This window comes from Raphanus sativus, chromosome 5, assembly GCF_000801105.2.
Source record: "Raphanus sativus cultivar WK10039 chromosome 5, ASM80110v3, whole genome shotgun sequence".
NCBI classification, from domain to species: Eukaryota; Viridiplantae; Streptophyta; class Magnoliopsida; order Brassicales; family Brassicaceae; genus Raphanus; species Raphanus sativus.
The window spans coordinates 36,981,409-37,002,862 of record NC_079515.1 but is presented as its reverse complement, the minus strand read 5'-3'; the positions used below and the strand labels follow the sequence as shown (position 1 = coordinate 37,002,862).

The 21,454-nt window shown below is 38.5% G+C and overlaps 5 protein-coding genes across 5 annotated transcripts; 2 read left to right on the top strand and 3 right to left on the bottom strand.

Moving 5' to 3' along the window:
- On the bottom strand, positions 1–5,459 carry LOC130495007 (uncharacterized). Its single transcript, XM_056985894.1, has 3 exons — positions 3,773–5,459; positions 2,863–3,539; positions 1–2,694 (listed from the first exon to the last, which is right to left on the bottom strand). Exons 1-3 carry the CDS (start codon positions 5,457–5,459, stop codon positions 1–3), a joined length of 5,058 nt encoding a protein of 1,685 aa, XP_056841874.1.
- Positions 5,460–7,502: 2,043 nt separating this feature from the next.
- Positions 7,503–10,552, top strand: LOC108861373 (probable protein phosphatase 2C 39). Its single transcript, XM_018635222.2, has 6 exons — positions 7,503–7,737; positions 8,162–8,407; positions 8,489–8,765; positions 8,846–9,000; positions 9,077–9,226; positions 10,223–10,552. Exons 1-5 carry the CDS (start codon positions 7,693–7,695, stop codon positions 9,212–9,214), a joined length of 861 nt encoding a protein of 286 aa, XP_018490724.1. The 5' UTR covers positions 7,503–7,692; the 3' UTR covers positions 9,215–9,226; positions 10,223–10,552.
- Positions 10,553–11,596: 1,044 nt separating this feature from the next.
- On the bottom strand, positions 11,597–14,645 carry LOC108861372 (proton pump-interactor 2-like). The gene is made up of 8 exons (XM_018635220.2): positions 14,297–14,645; positions 13,794–14,199; positions 13,533–13,709; positions 13,294–13,440; positions 13,018–13,212; positions 12,824–12,922; positions 12,212–12,733; positions 11,597–12,134 (listed from the first exon to the last, which is right to left on the bottom strand). The coding sequence occupies exons 2-8, from the start codon at positions 14,133–14,135 to the stop codon at positions 11,838–11,840; spliced, it is 1,779 nt and encodes a 592-aa protein (XP_018490722.1). The 5' UTR covers positions 14,136–14,199; positions 14,297–14,645; the 3' UTR covers positions 11,597–11,837.
- A 1,964-nt stretch (positions 14,646–16,609) lies between these two features.
- LOC130495266 (metallothionein-like protein 3) lies at positions 16,610–17,350 on the bottom strand. The gene is made up of 3 exons (XM_056986769.1): positions 17,197–17,350; positions 16,970–17,017; positions 16,610–16,892 (listed from the first exon to the last, which is right to left on the bottom strand). Exons 1-3 carry the CDS (start codon positions 17,244–17,246, stop codon positions 16,793–16,795), a joined length of 198 nt encoding a protein of 65 aa, XP_056842749.1. The 5' UTR covers positions 17,247–17,350; the 3' UTR covers positions 16,610–16,792.
- A 1,111-nt stretch (positions 17,351–18,461) lies between these two features.
- LOC108858914 (probable ubiquitin-conjugating enzyme E2 25) lies at positions 18,462–21,159 on the top strand. Its single transcript, XM_018632766.2, has 7 exons — positions 18,462–18,612; positions 18,964–19,080; positions 19,164–19,829; positions 19,905–19,968; positions 20,053–20,192; positions 20,270–20,581; positions 20,690–21,159. Exons 1-7 carry the CDS (start codon positions 18,568–18,570, stop codon positions 20,981–20,983), a joined length of 1,638 nt encoding a protein of 545 aa, XP_018488268.2. The 5' UTR covers positions 18,462–18,567; the 3' UTR covers positions 20,984–21,159.
- Positions 21,160–21,454: the final 295 nt, after the last annotated feature.

Genomic DNA, 21,454 nt, shown 5'->3' with positions numbered 1-21,454 from the left:
TCATGATCGGAGGAACCAGAGTTGAGACATCGCTGATGATGCCCTCGGGTTTGCATGTCGGATACTCTGCAATCGGTTCCTCACCTGCTTGTCGATCAGGGAGAAGAGAACCTCCGGTGGTCTGAAAACTTGGTGATGGAGTCTTTTGTTGCGCTCAGACCAAATCCAGTAGATACAGGCTTGCATAGCTATTAGTGTCAGGCGCTTTGAGTCACGGTTCACCTGCAGAGCTTGAAGTTGAGTCACGATGCAGTCCCAAGAAGTAGATGTATGGAATCCACAACGATCCATCGTCTGTCTCCAAATAGTGGCGCTGTAGACACAGTCAAAGAAAAGGTGATTTCTATTCTCATGGCTAGTATTACAGAGTAAGCAGAGAGGGGTGACATTCATTCCCCATCTGATTAATCTGTCTTTTGTAGGGCACCGATCCAATAACACCAACCAAGTGAGGAAGTTATGACGAGGAATCCCATAGGAGAACCAAACGATCTTAGCCCACGTAACCGTTTGTTGGGGACCTTTGAGATAAGTGTAGACTTCGCCCATGTTGTATCTGTTTCTCAGTTTACCCTCTATCATCCATTCATAGTAATCTGCCTCTTCCGATAACGTGACTGTAGTCAAATGAACCTGAAGAGCCAACTGATTTTCTGTTCTTGCAGGCGGGAGAGACCAGTGACCATTAGTGAATAGAGATGCCACCGTTGCTGACCTTGGTATTCCCAGACGAGAAGAGCTAGCATTTAGAAGTGTGTAGAGGTGACCCAAAGGTGACCAGTTGTCAAACCAAAAACGGGTTGTCTCTCCATTCCCTAAACGACGATGAAGCAACGGGTATACTTGATCTCTAACCTTTATCATCTTATTGACTAACCAAGAGTAATTAGTACTCGTCTTGACTGTCCAGTAATTTGAAACATCACCTCGTAAAATTACCTCTTTGAACCAGCAGACCCAAACAGATTTAGGACGGAAGAAGAGCATCCAGACAAGTTTTAGCAAGCACGCAAGGTTCCATTTGTGCAGATCCTTAACACCTAGCCCACCTTGATCCTTAGTAAGTGTCACTGTTTCCCAGCTTACTCTAGCAGTGTGATGACCATCAATGTTACCATTCCATAGAAAAACTCCACAAAGAGAGTTAATCTTATTTATGCATGCTTTTGGCAGGATAAAGGTGGAGCACCAGAAGGTAGAGACACCTGCAATCACCGTTTTGATAAGAAGGAGTCTCCCTGCAAAGGAAAGTGCCTTGGCAGACCAAGATGAGAGCCGCTGTTTTATCTGCTGAAGTAGGGGTTGACAGTTCTCTAGATTGAGTTTCTTAGTGCACAACGGGACTCCAAGATAGCGCATAGGTAAGCTTCCACAAGGCATGCCAGTAGAAACTTGTATGGCTTGAAGTTCTTGTTCCGATACTCCCGAGGCAAAGAAACTGGATTTTTGTAAGCTAACAGCTAACCCAGACCTCTTTTCAAACTCATGCAGAATCTGGAGGACTCTCTGAACTGACTCCAAGGATCCATCAATAAAGATCAGTAGATCATCAGCGAAGGAGAGATGGGTCAGCCTTGTCTTGTGACACTGGTGATGATAAGATAAGTAACCAGACCTTGCTTCTTTGTCTAACATTAGAGATAGATAGTTCATTGCAATCACAAAGAGGTAAGGAGAGAGAGGGTCTCCTTGCCTCAAACCTCTTTTCCCTTTAAAATAACCGCTTACTGTCCCATTATAACCGACCATGAACGATGGTGTGCAGATACACGCTCTCAGAAGCCTGACAAAAGGAGCAGGAAGCTCCAAGCTTTCCAACGCCGCAAAGAGGAAATCCCACGACAGAGTGTCGAAGGCCTTTGCGATATCCACCTTTATGGTAATCCTCTTACTCCCTCTGTTCTTGTGGTAGCCATTGACTAGTTCACTCGCCAACACCGTATTCTCTACAAGTAATCTCCCTTCCACAAAAGCAGTTTGATTAGGCAAGATCAGGTTCTGAAGTATAGGCTTAAGACGTCTCACTAATAGTCTTGAGATTACTTTATACAGCGTATTTAGACATGAGATAGGCCGGTAGTCTGATACTTTAGAAGCACCAGTGAACTTTGGGACCAAAGACAATATTGTTGAGTTTGTTGCTTTGGGCAGGAAACCTGAGTTGAAGAACGTTTGGATAGAGGTGACGCACTCTACTCCCAGCAGTGACCAGGAAGCTTTAAAGAAACCCGAGGTGAGTCCATCTGGCCCTGGAGCTTTGTTAGGATTAAGAGAAAACATTAGCTTGGTGATTTCCTCAACGGTTGGCATTAATAGTATAGAGCTCCTTTGTTGGTGAGTACAGGTGATGGATGTAAGGCTATGGAACCAAGCAGACGGAGAGAACCATAGCGTTTGGAGAGTTTCAGGACCGAGTACTGCCTGGAAGTGTGAAATTGCATGAGCGCTCATCGCCAGGGGATCAGTGATCACAACACCCGAAGCTAGGAGGAACGAGCGGATTGCATTGAAGCTAGCTCTTACTTGACAAACCCGGTGGAAGTAGGTAGTGTTAAAGTCTCCTTCCCTCAGCCACGTTATTCTCGACTTTTGCATAAAGTAACATTCTTCTATCTGTCGCAGAAACTGCCATTGCAGATTCTGATCACGTTCCGCTGCAAATGTTTCTGGAGTTGGATCATTAAGGGCCTGTACCTGCACAAGTTGTAGCAAACGGTAAGATTCAATAACTCTTTGCTGGATGTTTGAGAAATTTTCTTTATTAAGATTTTTGAGACTCCTTTTTATGTTTTTTAGTTTCCAACACAGCGACGCAAGGTCTGAGGAAGTGCTTCCGGCGTGCAACCAAGCATCAGTAACAACCTCTAGGAAGCTCGGGTGTTTGGTCAAGTAGTTAAAGAATCGGAAGGGAGGGGTACCGGCTTGAGGGAGTTGGAAGGCTAGGTCAGTTAAGCAAGGTGTGTGGTCAGAGGGAGCAGGAGGGAGGAAAGTCGCAGTCGCATTCGGAAAAACAGTAAGACACTCGTTGTTGATTAAGCATCGATCAAGCTTCTTTGCAACAGGTGTGACATCACGTTTATTTGTCCATGTATGCACAGGTCCATAGTAGCGCAGATCGAACACTCCTAGCTGCAGTAGACAGTCACGAAATTGGAACATAGGAGAAGCGTGCCTACTGTGAGAGAAGCTGGAGTGTTCATGAGAGTGAAGTATCTGATTGAAGTCACCTCCTATCATCCAGGGTCTAGAGTCTAACCCATGAGTGGAATGCAAGTTCAACAACTCAACCCAAAGGTCAGTTCTTTCCTCCAAAAGATTTGATGCATAGATAGCAGAATAGATGATAGGAGAGCAATTAGGCAACCGAACTTCACAGGTGACCATTTGTCTTGACTGAGAGATCATAGTTACTTTAGCCGGGTCCTTCCAAATAAGCACAATTCTGCCATCCTCATCAGAGAGGTGATTAGATAGATAGTGCCAGTCTCTGCACAGGGTAGACATCAAGCGGGGTAGAGATAGTTCTTTTATATGTGTTTCTAATAGAGCACCAAAAATAGGTCTATGGCTATAGAGCCAATCCGAAAAAGTCCGATGTTTATCCGATTCATTTAAACCGCGAAGGTTCCAAAAAAAGAGTTTTGCACTCATTAGGAAGAAAAAGGGGTTTCTCCAGAGGCCTGGAGGGGGTCAGAAATAGAAAGTAAAGGTAAAAAAGGGTTTTTTGTAGATGGGTTAAGAAAGGGGGTGTTTTTTAAGTAGCTCAAAGTACCAACCTCTGGAAAAGGAAGAGAAAGAGAAGGTTTAGAGGATTGGTATGAAATTTTTGGTGGTTCAGGGGGGGAGAAAGTCGGAGAAGAACGGGTACGTTTAAGGGATGGTTTATGTGGTTTGTCAGAAGGACTTTCAGTGGAGGGTAGGGGGTGTTTTAGAGCAGAGGGAGGGGTGAAAGAGGGCGTTTTAAAGGCAGTAGGACTAGTGGGGAGGGAAGCAGATTGAGCCAAAGTCTTTTCAGGCGTCTTAGGAGGAATTGTTTTCTTCGGAACATACTGCTTTCCAGTTGTAGATTTTGCTGAATGTTTTTTCGGATTTTCTGAAGTTTTTTGTTTTTGCTTTTCCACAGGAACTTTCTCCATTGGCGGTGTATCTTTTGGTGGCGTGTAGAGTAAGCAGTTTCGAATGACATGTCCAAGCTCCTGACAATGAGAGCACTTGGGAGGCAGCCATGGATAATCAACTTGGACCTCTACCACTTCACCGCTTTGTCTTTCAAACTCGACCACATTTGGCAATGGCTTGGTAAGATCCACTTCCACTTTGACGTGAGACAAGGTCAAGCTTACTAGATTTAGCGTGAAATCATCAGTCTCTTTAGGATCACCTATCAAACCAGCAACCAACCCAAGGCCTTTGTTGTAACGCAGGTCCAAGGGAACACCAGTGAGGTGAGCCCAAATCTTTATTGAGCTAAGAGGAGGGGTAGCAGAGGAGTGAATCGACGTCCATTGAGCGGTATGGAACATCGAATCACCTACATACCAGATATTTTTATCCAAAATTTTCTGTCTAAGAAATTCACTAGGAATTCTAACAAGAACAGAGCGCTGCAGGGGGTTATTATGCATCTCAAGCCTCCTTCCTTTGGCCCACATGTGACTCAGGACACTTTGGATGTGCTTGAACGGAGGAGGGCGACCATTAAAGTAGCACACAATGAAGTCTTTGTGGAGCTCAGCACCTTTCTCAAAGACAGCATCCGGTATGAGCACACGAGGTCGACCTGTATCAGAAAACATCACAGGAGCCTCTCTTTGAAGGGACTTATCACCTCTCAAGCGAAGTGTCTCAGCTAGCGTAGATGGATGGTTCTGAAGGGGTTGGGTCGAGGATGGAGGAAACTGGTGGGTTTGGACCAAGGGGGGCTGTGGAATAGTAGGAGCAGAGACAGGAATGGGAGATTGAGGGTTGATGGGTAGAGGCGGATTAGGGTTGTTTGCAGCAGGGTTTGAAAGTAAAGGAGAGTTTTGGTTTGGTGGAATGGTTTTAAAGCGGGAGTTTTGGTCAGTTGGTGTAGGAGAAGAGTGGTTCAGAGTGTTGAGAGAGCTGGAAGTTGAGATAATGGGAAGAGAGTTAGGGTTTCCTGTAGCTAAAGGAACAGTAAGGGTAGATTCAATTTCGGCAAAGGAGCCAAACTGAGTAGTAGTAGTAGAGATGACTGAAGCTGGGGGGGAGCCCAAAGCTGAAGCCATAACAGTATCAACTGGTGAAGAAGTAAGGTGAGATCTGCGGAGTTCAGAGCGGGAAGGAGGTGGGGAAGCGGCTAAAGGTGGGAAGAGGAGAGGAGAGAGGGGAGAGTTTGGATCAGGAGGGTCAGGGGGACGAGGGGGAGCATCTCCAGAGGTTGAAGACGATGGTTGCACGGCGGAAGCACGGCCAGGAAGCACCCAGCGAGATTGCATTGGAAGACGTGTCAGGGAGAGTTTGACCTTTCCACTATCCACTTATTGTTTTCTTGGTATAAAGCGGTGTTTTTTACTCCCTTAAAAAATCGTTTTTTCGAAAGAGAAAAACTATATAAAGCGATAAATTTATACGGAGTATTAGAATTAACAAGATAGACGTTAGTTGCAGATACGGCTATCAAGATCAAATCACAATAATTAAAAAGCTACAGATATAAATACGTATTAAAATATTACTATAGTGGGAATAATTCATTTAAAAGTTAAAGACACGTGTGAAACAAGATTAGCTGCGGCGGCCGCTTTACATGGGCTAGGACCCACACGCTTCATACTAAGGTCATCCAGAATCTCAATCCCAACCAACCAGATTTTTTCCCTCCTTTTCCTTCTCACCCGATGCCAAGTCGGCCATTTACACCACACTTACTATTCATATTATTGCTTGTTCGCCCCTCTCTTTCTGATATTTACTACCACAGTGCCATAATTATCAATAGAACTAACACAACCACTTATGGTACAACTGCATTAATCAAACTTCCCAGACCCAACAAGTACAAAATTAGTTTCAAAAGTAACATCAATAACCGGGGTAACATTAATTAGAGTTTTTGTAAGTTATTCTTTCTAAGCTAAAAATTAAAAAAAAAACTTTATACGACTTTAAATCTGGAATAAATAACGTACAAATTAAGTTATTTGGTATTTTTAGCTCTTAGCTTCTTCAGTTGTTGTTGTGCTGGTAGGTCTTTCTCTCTGCTATCTTTTGAGTATCTTCACTGTTTGACTAGTGAAAATTATTTAGAATCATTATCTTTGTTTTGCAATTTTGTTAGTACAGTTTAATGTTTTATTGTTGTTGCTCTTTTCTTAATTTTCCATGCTATAGCACTTTTTCTTATACTTTCAATAGAAAATCTGGCATTAAAAATAGGGAGTTATATGGCATTTTCATCAAATTAAGTTTCAATGCAATTTGTGGCAAAATATCACTAATAAAAAGGTAGGAGTTGGAACGAAGAAGAATAGAATACACGATGAGAAAATTTTGTTAAAAAGTTCCATCCAATGGGAAGCTGCCACGGTAGTTGCTTCACCTGGACACATGTTACCAATTATGGGAACAGGTGGCGCTTTACGATGTCGTAACGTGACAGACAGTCACAATAGAAGATGGTTGCGTCGGCTGAGTGCGCTGATATTCCCACGTGTGGCCGCGCGCGAAGTAGGTCCCATACATAGGCTATAGGGTCCAAGTGCTATGTTGACGCGGCGCGTGAGCCACGTGTTGGTGTTGTGGTTAGTACAAAACACCTTATTGGAACTCTGCAAACAAAAGAAGGACCACTTATTCCATTTACGTATGTATTTATATTCATACGGTAACACTCATTCGTGTTTCCTTTCATTTTATTTATTTATTTATTTATTTCGTTAATGATTGTGAGAGGTCACCGCTACCGTTAAAATGCCGTTAGGTCCGCTGAACTGTCGTCTTTCCGTGAAACTTCGAGGAAAGCTTATTGGGCTTCACGTGTCCTTTTGACATTTACAGTGACGCCGTCAGTTTCTTTTTTTATATATATATTAACAGGATTAGAATTATGTAAATAGTGTTTATGAACTTGTATAGTAGTTTGATTTCTGGTTCTTTTGGTTTAAGGCGTATCTGGTTGGTCTAATTGAGTCATTTATATAAACCAGGCCAATTGTACATTTGATTAATTAGTGAGAATGGATTTATTTACTCATATGGAATCAGATATATGAACTTAATACTGAACAACACTAACTTTTCTCCAAGAAAGCAAAACACGCAAACTAATATATTTGTAAACATGAATATATACTACGTATTTTTCATCTTCTTGTTTTGTAACCCATTCGCAAAGAACCGAACCATATCCAGACAGGAATAATAACCAGCCTGAGTTAAAAGTATTAAGAGAATCTCGTAGAGCCCATTTAACGGCCCATGTAAAGTTTCATTTAGAAACATTTTTCGGCCGTTTATTATAGTTACAGGTTTAGCAACAACGGTGGGGGCGAAGACGTCAGTCAATAGTAGCCACAAAAAGCGGCGACGGAAGCTGACTTGCAACTAATGAATGACGTTCGTGTCATCTTCCCCGCCATTCTCTCTCTCTCACTCCAATTATGCATTTACGCCCGTTCTGATTACGTCAACATATTACATTAATTATAATCGTGATCTCATCTTCAAGCCATGACCGGTAAGGAAGTTTTCCACAAGATGAAGGAATCCGTCATGGTATTATTTCTTTCTTGTTTCCCACGTTTCTTGGAAAAAAACCGCTTACGGTTCAAGATCTCGATAACCAGCTATTATATTATTTGAATGATTAGATACTTTTTACCGATCAAACGTAGCTAGATTCCATGTATCCGTTAGAGTCAGACAAGCTTGTTATTGTTGGAATCTGAAATGAGCTTACGGTTCTTGATATAGTTAGGGTTTCGATACTCGCGGTTCTTTCTTCATTCCCACGTTACTTGAAAATATCGCTTGCGGTTCGAGATTTCGACAATCTAGCCATTATAAAGTATCTACAGTCCATGTATCCGTTAGATCCAGATAAGCTTGTTGGATCTGAATACTAGACATACTTAGGGTTTCAACACTCTGTCTTTTCTAACAAGAAAATTGGCCTTTGTTATTATCTTTTTTGGTATAGGAGAAAGTTGGGCTTGGTGGGTCTGCAGATTCAGGGAAAGGCAAGAGCAAGATGTCAAAGCAGATCACACATGGTTTCCACTTGTTGAAAGGGAAAGCTCTCCACGAGATGGAGGATTACGTGGTAGCCAAGTTTAAAGAAGTCGATGACAATGAGCTTGGCCTCTTTGCTATATTCGATGGGCATCTCAGCCACGAGATTCCTGACTACTTGTGCTCCCATTTGTTTGACAACATCTTGAAAGAGGTAGGTTAACTTCTCTAAACCTGCATGTAAGTCTTGTTTTAACTTTTAGGAATATGAACTTATATAAAAGCTTGCATGCAGCCAAATTTCTGGCAAGAACCTGAGAAAGCGATCAAGAAAGCTTACTACATAACAGACACTAAGATTCTGGACAAAGCTTCTGACTTGGGGAAGGGTGGTTCCACTGCTGTGACTGCTATATTAATCAACTGTCAGAAGTTAGTTGTTGCTAACGTTGGTGACTCTCGAGCTGTTTTTTGCAAAGGTGGTGTTGCCAAGGCACTCTCTGTTGATCATGAGCCAAACATGGAGAAAGATGAAGTAGAGAACAGAGGCGGATTCGTTTCAAACTTTCCTGGTATCTTCTTTTAGTTAATATACTCTAGTCTTGCTGTTGTTGCATATGCTTGAAGTTCTGTTTTTGCTGAAAACATTCAGGGGACGTTCCTAGAGTTGATGGTCAACTGGCTGTCACAAGAGCCTTTGGTGATAAGAGTTTGAAGATGCATTTGAGTTCAGAACCATATGTTACAGTGGAGATCATTGGTGATGATGCAGAGTTTCTTATCCTCGCAAGTGATGGACTTTGGAAGGTTTTAGTTCTATCACAATATTACTCTCAACAAGGCACTAGCTAGTACTGTTGGCTGATTATTTAGAATCTTATAGGTCATGTCTAACCAAGAAGCGGTTGACTCGGTTAAGGGAATAAAAGATGCAAAGTCTGCAGCAAAGCACCTTGCAGAAGAGGCTGTTGCAAGAAAAAGTTCAGATGATATCTCAGTGGTGGTCGTGAAGTTTCAGTGAGGTCGCTTCACGGTTAGTCGTTTGCTCCTTTTCAAGTAGCATTCTTACACATAACAAGGATGCAGTCGAGACTAGAGAGTTAAAAACACATCATAATCATTTCTTGAAACATACAAGATCAACTAACATAATTAGATGCAAGAGTATGGAAACATAACTAAACTTTTGTAGATATATATTGGTGTAGGATTCAGTACCACTAGTCACTTTACTTCTCTAATGGAATAAGTACTTTATTACGTGATATGCTTACTCCCCCCTCTCTCAAAATGTTATCTCTATTGCATAAGCCTTCTGTGGTTTTGGCTACAAGCAGAACATATAGCACATTTAAGAAGAGCTGGAGATCATCATTTACTCATGGTCCTCTCTTCTAACTTTTATATATCATTAGAAGCAGACAAAGACCCTAATAAATGGTGACAACCTTTGTTGATGTAGACTATTGGGTTCCTCTGGTTGCAACCTTAGTGGTCATCTATTGTTTGGACCCATCTAGACAAAGATTAGACTTAAGAGGAATAATGGTTACGTTCAGTTTAAAATTCTATCTTGTATTCTTTGATTACATGCTCGTTTTTATTTGGTTTTAGCTTTGCCTTGTCTATGGTCTTTGGTTTAGGTAGTATGAATAGTGATCGGTTCTGGACCAATGCATATGAACTCATTTAGTTGATGCTTGTAAACTTCTACTTTCTTTCTTTCCTATGCATTTATTACTTTTACCTACAAAGATTATATTTTGTGGGAGTGCAAAATCACAGATTAAAAGATGGAAAGTAAACATTTGAGATCACTTTATATGGGAGGTCAATGCAACCGTCACTTGGAACAATTCTTGATAGAGATGCTGTGATGTTTAAGGTTTAGAGTTTCACTGCTTAAAATAGACTTTCTTCACATAAAATACCACCATAAAATGACAAAATCCAAAAAAAATTGAAAAAAAAAAAAGACAAAATCCTTACTTGTCTTTTAACCTTGTTGTTATTTTTTTCCCTTTGACAGGAGGGAAGAAGAGAGACCTCTGCTGATTCCATCGTTTCATGTCTTACTGGCACTGAAACAAGTAAAGAATCTTTGGGTTTGGACAGGCTAGAGAATCACAACTTGAAACGCAGCATTGGCGTTTCCTCCTTAAGATGAAATAATCACCACTTCTTTTTTTTTTGGTAAAATGTTAAGATTAATCACCACTTCTTTTTTACTCTTCTACTCTTTTTTCTATTCCAACTGTTAACTGTGGGAATAAAAGTTTACGGTTAAAGCTTTCTTCATTCTCTTTTTTTTTTGGTTAAACATTGTAACTTTTTCTTAAGTATACATTACAGCAGTGTATGAACGAGAAATAGTTAGACGTAGTGGGTAGTGAAAGAGACACGATCATACGACATAAAAGGTTTCACATGTCATGCTATTACTGTACTCAACTGCTTACGGAAGTCTGTGGAACGGTAGAGGACGGTTGACAATATACGACACGTAAACTAGTTGATGTGTTGTACTTTGTGCCTCGGCACTTGCTCATAACGGCAGTGTCCATGTTATTGGCCGTTCTAATTGTGCCCATTCAAGATTGTTATACTAGTGACTAAGAAATGCTTTCTTGTCATAATCAACAAGAAAAACATGCTCCAGATCACTAAGTACTTTTATTTCAAACACAATGGCTAGAGATGTCAATTGGGCAGACTATTAATGGGCGGCCCATGTCCAAATAGATATGGACAGAAATGGACAAAACCATATTGGACCATAATTAATTTTTGTCCAAATGGACAAACCCAATTACGTCCGTGGGCTACACTGGGCTTAATCATTTGGACATGGGCCGTCCAATAAACCTAAATGTCTAGGGTTTTCTAAAATTGGGAAAAACGCAAATCACTTCTTTCTTCACCGTTTTCGTCGATTTCGTGCGATTCTTCTGCGATTTCGTCGGATCTTCTGTGATTTCGTCGATCCTTCTTCGCCGTCTTCGGTTCTCCTCCTCCCTCATCGACTCTCTTTCTCCTTCATCGATTCTTCTCCGCTTTTGAGTCCCATTTGGGCTTATTTGGACAGCCCAACAAATCTAGTAAATCATGGTCTTATTTGGTTATGGTCCCATTTGGTTATGGTCCCATTTGGGCTTCGACCAAATTTGTCCAGCAAAAAAATGAAACCCATTCGGACATGCCCAAACCCGCCCGGCCCGCCCAATTGACATTGCTAACAATGGCATAACCAGAGTCAAAACTATCGTATGCAGAGATGAAGGAAGAAAAGAGTAATCTCTGAGGAGCATTAAAAGCTCTTGAAATTTCTCAAACTAGTTTGTTATACCATTCTGTAAAAACTAGATATAGCTTTTTGGCACATGTAACAAGACATAGAAATTGAGTTTTGTTGATATTACTTGTAATGTCTGATGTCTCACGAGATGTAACAAATGAAGTCTCTTGACTGTAACTATTAAGTGGATTTTCAATCCATAGAGTTCACTATATAGTGGATGTTTCACTATATCAACTAACATCTAAGGGTATGACACTATTAAGCTAACTTTGAAAGTCTATTAAGCAGCTCCTCCTTCCAATTAGGTAAAGTCAAAACCCTTTTAGTGTGCATTTCCTTCTTCAGTTCACCGTAAAAGTAAAACGCCAAGGGAGAGAGCCAGAGCAAGTGCAGCAGATGAAACCCCCCAAACCCAGTATTGATGTGCCCTTCTACGGTTTAGGATGGCTTTAGGGAGAGCTTCGGTTCCTCTTCCACGGTGTTTGTACCTGAAACTTCTCTTCTTTGGAAACATTGATCTCTGTTTCTCTTTCCCTGAGACCGCTAAACTCCTAACCTCTTCCAGCTCATTGCTTACTTCTTGTGATTTGTCTAGTTCAGAAGAGTTTGCTGCAGCTTTCTTCTTAGCTTTCTTCTCACACTCCTGAAAACAAATTAAAGAATTAAAAAATAAACAGAATAAATCAATAGAAAGAGTTTATGATATATTATGTAATTTACCTTGAGTTTCTTTTCAGCTTCCTTTTGAGCTCTTAAAGCAGCTTTAGCAGCAGCTTTCTCTTGTAGCTTCTTCTTCCTTTCCATAGCTAACTTAGCTTTCTCTAGCTGCTCTTCTCGTTTCATCTCCTTCAAAGTCTCTTCATCAACCTCTTCTTCTTGCTTTTTCGGGTTCTCATACACCGGGAACTCCAAATCTGTAACTACACTCTCCTCATCACTTGACCTGTTGAAATCTATCACCTTCTTCCTCACTTCTTTCTTTTGTTTAGCAGTGATTACAGTTCCATCTTGAGACGAGCTGGAGCTGGAGTCTTCTCTATTCCTCTTGTGCATTACCACCATGCCTTCTTTTTTATTCTTCACTAAAGCTTGCTTTTCTTGAACAACCTGAGCTTTGCTTTCTTGATCTCTAATCCGTCCATCTAAACTCAGCTCTCTTTCATAGAGTGAAAGAGATATTCTTTTCACGTAATCATCTCTATAAGCCTTGTCATTGTTCCAACTAGTCATGAATCTATCAACCTATAACCAAAAAAAAAATAGACAGAATCAAGAACAGTTTCTTGAGAGTCTCATTCACTTCAAGATCTGGATTAGATTAAACAAACAAACCTCGGAGCTAGAGAACACTTCAAGATCTCTAACGTTTCCAGAAGCAGCTAGTTCTTTAGCTTTCCTCATAACAGCAAGGCTCTGGAAATACGCAGCATTCTAACAACACAGATAACATCATGTTAATTACATCTCTGAGATCATTATCCATAAATAAAGCAAAACTAAGAAAGAGACAAAAAAGGCTTGTATACCCCTTTGTCTCGTTGTATCCTCAGCATTTTAATCCTTTCATATGATCTGTCTCTCAGCTCAAGTACGTGCGCCATTTCTACATCCAACATCATCATCTTGTTCTGAATCTGTCCCAGTTTTTCACTCAAGCGGTTAATGTTCCATGTAGTGGCTTCAAGCTCCTTCTTTACTTCATTCAGTTCCACAGCCATTAACTGATGAGTGTCAAAACAAAACAACTCACATCATTAGATTCAACAATGTTGGTGAAAACCAAATAAGTCAGAGAGCTTTACCTTGAGACGGTCTATGGAAGCTTCTTTCTGCACAAGAGAATCCTCATTTGATACTATCTCGTTAGACTTCTCTGTCTCTTTAAGCACCCAGTGTTCTTCCTCCAAACCAATGCTTCCATGTTCAATCACGTAGTGTGCTATGTAAACCTGCATCCACCACCATTAAAACATGTCTACAATCAGCAAACTAAAAAAAAAACCCTTTTTCTTGTTACGCAAGGAAGGATTTAAAGAATCACAAGATGATTGAGTTCCTCCATTGAAAAGCAAAGCTGGTCTGTGCTAGAGCACCGTTGATTCCGTAGAGCTTCCTGCAGAGCATCAAACTCCTTCTTCTTCTCCTCGAAAACCATTTTATATCCTTCTGATTTTGGACCCAAACTCTCCATTTGAGCAAACAAAGACGAAATCTCAGCCTACCAAAAATAAATAAATTTTGTAACGTAAACATCAAGCAACACGATTAGGGCAACAAAGAAAGAACCAAAAGGCTCACTCACCCTTTCGGTTTTCTGAGCATTTGAGATATCAATCCGGAGTTTATTATACTGGTAGATCTCTGAATCAGCTTCGTTGATCTTGGCTTTGATCTCGGGATCATCGTAAGCCGGTCGCTTAACGAAGTAGAACGAGAAAGGCTTATTAGCTTCAGGCCATTCTTCTTCAGCAGCACCTCCCGGCGAACTATCTCCTGAAAACACAGTGCCGTCTTCTTCGGTGGTGACCGTTGATTCACCGCAGTTTGAGCCACTTGATTGGTCGCTTCCGAAGAGTATTAGGTCGCTCATCTCCGGCGGAGACACCACCTCGAAGCCATCACAGAGTATAATCTGCGCACCCATTTTTCAGGTTCTTGTTTCTTACTGTAAGAACCGCGAGAATGAAACTGATATCGAGGCAATAGATCTGAAGAAGAAAACGACAGAATCGAGGAGAGAGATTTAAGACAGTGTTTGACCTTATAGGGGGGCTGTAAAAAAGAAAAAAAGTTGTCGGAATTTACCTTGGAAATCAAATGAGTTTCAAACAGTTTCTTCAGAATATCTTTAGGGTTTTGTCTGAAGAGAAAAATATGAAATCTGATCGGATAACGGATCTTGGATCCTGGATTAACTAATAATAGTAACCTAAATCGTTCCTACTCCGCCGTTACGACTCGTTCTTTATTAACTGTACTCCACAGCATTCCTTCACACCTTGCAAATATAGATTATTTGTACAGCAAGATATTAGGAGATATGGGTTCTCAATAGTTGTAAGTTTCAGTTTATGTCTCTGTCCAAGATCTTTAAAAAGAGAGAGAAAGAAACTCTGTTTTTTATTCTCTATCACAATGGAGAGAGAGAAGAGGAGAGATTGGTTCAGACAGGTTTTTCTTTTGGCTATGTATTCAAATCTCATGTCTTTTAATACTTTTATAATAAGAATCTCTAGAAATATCATTTTTAGGATATGTAGATTTAGTCAATAGTCACCCTCTATTTAAGGAGAGAAAATATTTCCATGTGATTTATCTAATCAAATTTGAAAAACGTCTTTTTTAATTACAGTCAATAAAACAGTAATTAGTATAATATATCATGAATTACAGAATATATTTTTCTAGACCAGGAAAGGGCAGGTTCTTAAGATGTTTAGTGATAAGAAGAAAAAACACAGTCCATAAAGTTTGCGAGGTCAAAGTCAACTCTTTCTCTTTTTTTTGTTGACAATGTCAACTCTTACTACTAAAAAAAACTTTTTAAATTAATAATATTAGAACTATGATATTTATTAATTTATAAATTTATTAATTTTTTTATAAATTAAAATTTATGTTGTTCAATTCAATTCAGTTATTTGGTGTGTAGTAAATATGTATCATAAATAAAGATGCATTTAAGTATAAATGATAAAAATAAAATATTTTAAATTTAATTAATTATTAGTTAATGAAATGTACTGAAAATATTAAAATATATTGTTCTGAATTATGTTTTAAAAATTATGCATTTTTATGTACGATGGAGTAATATTATCTTTCTATTTTATGAATTCATATGTAATATAATATAAGAAAATAGTTTTATTATTATCAATATCATTATATTGCAGAATATCTTTTACTTGACCTGGAAATATTGCCTCTTAATGTTTATTGACAAAGAAAAAAAAATTCTTTCCATAATAGTTAGTTTATGATGGTCAAAGTCAACTCATATTACCATATAAGTTAACTATTGACTGGGTTGACTAGTTAATTCTATTTCTATTTTATGAATTGCAATATTTAAAATATTTTGCCAAAAAAAAGTTTTTTTTATAATTGTGGAGAATTCCATGACACCTTATGTTTAAATATACAATTAATCCATCTAAATGACACGGTTAGGTGTGGTCAAACGAATCGAATACATGGTGAAAGTTGCAAGTAAAATTTTCTTTACTATTAAGCCAAAACGATTTGGTTAAAGAAAAAAAATTATTTCTTGACTAAGATAAAACAATATTTATTTTATTCAGGAAATATTTTAATTACGTTTGTCAAAAAAATATATTTTAACTACGTTAATAACATACGTATGAATCATAGTATTAAATGCTGACAAATCATATGCCATTGACCATAACTTGACATAAATACGATCGTTCTAGATAAAATTGTTCTGACTCACTGCACTGAGAAAGCATATGCCATTGACCATACCCATAACGTTTCCTAAAATCCATTTACTATAAAAGTTTAAGTTGATCAATATCATAGTTGCTTGCCTTATCGCATACCAAAACCAGTAGGAAACTGACGGGACAAGTTTAAGTTGATCAAATATCAAAGTTTAAGTAGAAATTGCCTTTTAGTGGACACACGTTACGTAAAGAGAAGTTAAGCAACGGACGGGACAGAAACAAAATGTGTCAACAGTTTATAACCCGTTAAAGTTCTCGAATAAGTACGTTTTATTGACTAAAAGCTATAATTATAAATTGAAATATATACCGCAAAATTGAAATATATACCGCAAATCAAGTCAACAAACTTTAAATGCAAGATTCTTGGGCATGGAGACAAGACAACGAGAACTAACATGTAGATAATATGATATACTCCCTCCGTTTCATAATACTTGATGTTTTACTCTAGTGCACAAAGATTAAGAAAACTATATTTCTTTAATAAAAAATATTTTAAAGATATAATTTTAAAATCAATTAACCAATAACAAAAAAGAGTGTAAAACTTAATTGGTTGAACAGTTTCCAATAAAGTTAAAGTAACCTTAAAATCTCAAAACTTCATCTAATTTGAAACAAAATTATCCTTCTAAAACATCAACTATTATGAAACGGAGGGAGTATTAGATTATAAGGGGCCATAAACCGATTACATCACACACCATAAACCATAATACAGAGTCATAAGAAAGATATGAGCTTAGTGAACAAAAAAGAAAAAAAAAAAGAAAGATATGAGCTTACTAGATGAGCTCACATCAACATTTATTCATATTACATTTTGATTCTAGTTGCAAGTGCAGTTGACGCAACTGCAGGTAGAGCCACACTTGCATTGGCAACCGTTCTCTTCTGCACCAACGTCCATGAACATGGCTTCCTTGTAGCTGCAAAACAAAACCAAAATCATCATCAACATAACCATCACCATAAGTCCATAACCGTAACCATCGTCTACAGTTACCTCTCCTGAGTCTCGACGATGTCGAATGTGTAGCTGGTTCCCTTCTTCCTGCAGTTAGATAAAGAGAAAGCATAGGTCAATCGCAATCTCTAGATCATAGTAAGAAAACAGAAAGAACACATAGGTTTTAGTCTCTTGGGCATAAGAAAACGTTCAGATTCATCAACAAATATTGAGATTTTTTTTTTTTTTGGCAGAGTGGTGAAACAGAAAGAGAGAAGACTTACACGCACTGGGTCTTGTCAGCACAATCGCAGCTTCCGCACTTGTCCGACATGATTTGTTTTCTTTTTTCTTTTCTTAACTGAAGTTGTTTCAGGTCTTGTGTGTGTTTTGTGTTGCTTGTTCTGCTTTGTGACCATACTTCAATTGTTATGTAATTTATACATGGATAGACAGTGGAGAATCTTGTGCAAGTTTATGTGGCAACCGAATATTTTTGGGTTACGGAGAAGAGAAGGCTTTCATTGCCAACCTCTCATGTCCATTTCACTCTTTTCCCACTATATATATTCCATTATTCCTCTATTTCCTTTTTTTTGGTAATCCATTACTGCTTTTCTTTCGTGCTTAAGTATAGATTTGGAATATTGGATTAAGGAAGAGGTAAATTTAAATTCTTGCGATAACTACAACTTACTGCAAATTACCAAAGTCAGTATTATATAATCTCGTCATTCAGAAACTTGATTTTTACGTAACTTACGTTATGATTTACCATTACTTTTGTGACAATGGTCTTTCAAATTTAAACTTCTTAAATTTTTATTTTTGTGATATATGTTATAATATTTGCTCAATTTGTCTAATATTCACCAGAAAATCTCGCATGATTTTTTCACCCGGAACACTCTCCAGTCTCCAGAGTTTTCTACGCCAAAATTATCAGAAACCAAGATTGTATATCAGATGACACAACTCCTTCACTTCAAAAAGACATTGCGATACATATGCTTTTAATAATTGGTGTGGTATCAGAAATCAGATTGACTACTCGTTCGGCTCAAAAAAATGCATCGCTACAAATATGCCTTTGTAAACGACAAATTCCGAGAGTGCTAGGCTTGAATTAGAACAAATCTACATTATGGTCTTTGATAGATTTCATGATCGAAATCATAAAGTATTTTACATGGATTTGCTATGATTATTAAATAGAAGAGTTCCCATCCGTTGGATTTACCCAATATTTTTTTTATCTTACATCCTGCGGCTACAAGCGCATCTACAATAGCAGAATGAGCTACATTAATCATCACTGCTGATATATCCATGTCAGCATTAAAATCGGAACCCCCCAATGAGGACTGGCCACATCATCTTAGACTTGAGTTTCCGACGGAAACTTTCCGTATTGACTTGTTGAAAATTAACGCAGAGCTAAAAAACAAATTAGCAAATAATACTTTAAATAAAAATTTAATATATTAGTAGCTTTAAATTAAAACGCTTCTAGTTAAGTTTTCCTTTTATAATTTAATTAGGATTATGATTATGATTATGATTAAATAGGGCTAGAAGAGAGAAGCGTATCTTCGATTTCTTCTTCTTTTACTTCTCTGAGGTGGTGGCAAATCCAATTCTCTGGAAATCTTTCAATGGAGCCTGAGATCGTTTGTACAACTCTAACGCCAACTAACAAGGTTAATGATCATATTGAATTTGCATCTATTTAATTACTCCATCTAGGTTTACTAGACGGTAAATCTGTTTAAGTACTGTGCATCCCAAAATTTACCGATTTACCTAATTCACACCCGAAAGAAACGTATTCGTTTCCCGATCGGCTGTGTTTATTGTGATCACTAAAAACCCTAACTGACTGTTCTAGTATTCAGATTATTATAAGTTGTACTTATCTTGTTTATTTTATTTGATGTGCATTCTAAGCTGATTGACTTCTTTTTTTCTTTTTTACTTGGAACACATTCAACTGCTTAAATAATTGTACAAAACTCGCAAAAGGCTTTGCTAATCAATTGGATATTATGTAGGACACAACTCCAGATGCAATGCAAAACGGTGATGTTCTTGATAACAACAGTGTTGATAATAAGAACAAAGGGAAGGCTATACAAGTGGGATCCCTTTCTGACGATGAGCAATTAGAGGTTAAGTGTTTTGATTTTTCCATGTTATTCATTAGTGTGATAACTCCTTTCTCAGCTAAAAACGACATTATCTTTGTCATTAGGAATCTGCTAGTGAGGGTTATGACACAACTAACAACAATGAGTCCAATCCTGGATCCTCTCCACTATCAGATAGTTTACTAGACCCAGACTCTTTGATCTACGAAGACGATTCTGATCAATATGGCTATGAGATGGAAGAGGAGGAAGAGGAGGAGGAGGAGGCTGATGATTACGTCTCCGAGTATCAAGCCCTTTTTGATGCCAAGGAGAAGGAGCTCCCAGCTGGTGTGGAGGTGACAATGGATTGGCTTCCAAATTCTAAACCAAGTGGAACCAGCAAATCTTCACGTGAAGAACACGGTATTGAACCAGAACCTACCATCAGCAGCAGCTCCAAGAAACCAAAAAAAGGAAGTGCTTTACAAGGATTCACACCGAACTCTGCTTACGCTTTGCCACAGATTTATCTTAACCCTCAGCCTCCTGTTCCAGCTCCAGCTCCTGCTTCTTCTTCTTCTAGTGCATTTCTGCCCACACAAAAGAAGCCAAAAGGAATTTATAATGCTCGGCCTGGGGTGCAAGAGGTTATTTCAGATTCGAATACGTGCAGAGTTAAGAGAAATATGGACGATTATCTTGGCAAGTTTGTGTTTTTCAAAAGATTTGACATCGTCGACGATTTGGTGGACCACCATTATGCTTCCAATGGAACAGCTTCAACGAAGGTTGCAATAAGTTAAACAATTAATGTTCTTTTGAATTTTTAATAACTGACGCTATTTATTTTCTCCTACTTTCAGCATTCAAAGGAATGGGCTAAAAGGATACAAGAAGAGTGGAGGATTCTTGAGAATGATTTGCCAGGTTAGTGTAATAATATACAATACATACACTGCTTAATATTAGCAACTTACTTAATTACTTTTTATTTTTGTTTTGTTGCAACAGAGATGATATTTGTCAGAGCTTATGAGTCTAGGATGGATCTTTTGAGGGCGGTGATTATTGGAGCTGATGGAACTCCTTACCATGACGGTCTCTTCTTTTTCGATATCTTCTTTCCAGATACATACCCTTCTGTACCACCGGTAAGTCTTTTTGAACTGTCTCTAAAGTGTGTGTTTTGTTGTCTCATTGTGAAGTTCTTTTTTTTGGTTTTGTTTAGCTTGTTCATTACCATTCTGGTGGGCTAAGAATCAACCCCAATTTGTACAATAGTGGGAAAGTGTGTCTGAGTCTTCTCGGCACTTGGAGTGGTGCCGCGAGTCAGATGTGGAACCCCACCAAATCTACAATGTTACAGGTTCTTGTCTCAATCCAAGGCCTAATCTTGAATCAAAAACCTTACTTCAACGAGCCTGGCTACGAGAGGTCAGCAGGTTCTGCATCCGGGGAGAAAAGTTCTAAAGCTTACAGCGAAAACACATTCTTACTTTCTTTGAAGACAATGGTCTACAACATGCGGAGGCCACCCAAGGTAAAAACAAAAATTAAAAATTAAAAACGCATCCATCCACACTATTTCTTGTATCGCAAGAAAAAAATCTTGAGGCTCTGATTCTTGTGTTGGTTTTGAATTTCGCAGTATTTTGAAGACTTTTCGTATGGGCATTTCTTCAGCTGTGCTCATGACGTGTTGAAGGCCTGTAATGCTTATAGAAACGGAGCTCCAGTGGCATCTTTGGTGAGGGGAAAGATAAAAGAGGGGGAAGTGAGTGATGAGAAATGTTCTGAGAAGTTTATGACAGATGTGGCTACCTTTGTGGACACGATTTTGTTGAAGGAGTTCATTCTTTTAGGCGTCCTTGGTCTCGAACCAGAAGAAGAAGACAAACCATCAGAGACTAAGGTTGCAGAGAGCAGTAGCAGACGAAAGTAGAGCATAAGAACCAGAGCATAGGACTTAGTTCAATCTTTCTTTATTAGCATGGATCCTCTTCTTTTTTCCTTATATACTCTTTTCTGCTAAGATAGGCGTTTTAGAGAAAAAAAAATTGTTTCACAAAAATAATTTTTTTTATGATTTATATGCAAAAATGGTAAATTTTTAAATAATTAGTTGAGATTATTGAATTACTATTGGTTGAAAATTGTTAAAATTACAGAACGATGCAATCTTTTTACAGCAAACAATGCAATTATAATACTGTTTTAATGTGTTTTTCAAATAGTCAAAAAAAAAAAACATACGCTCAGTTTTCAGAGCGATATTCTCTTAGAGAAATGAGCGTTTAACCATGAGCTACATTCTCTCAGTGAAGTGAGTAAAAACGTTACCATATAAGTTCGATTTTGACTTTCAAGCCTATCTTCGTAATCAAAGATTTTTTTTTTCTCCAGGTTCTTCTTT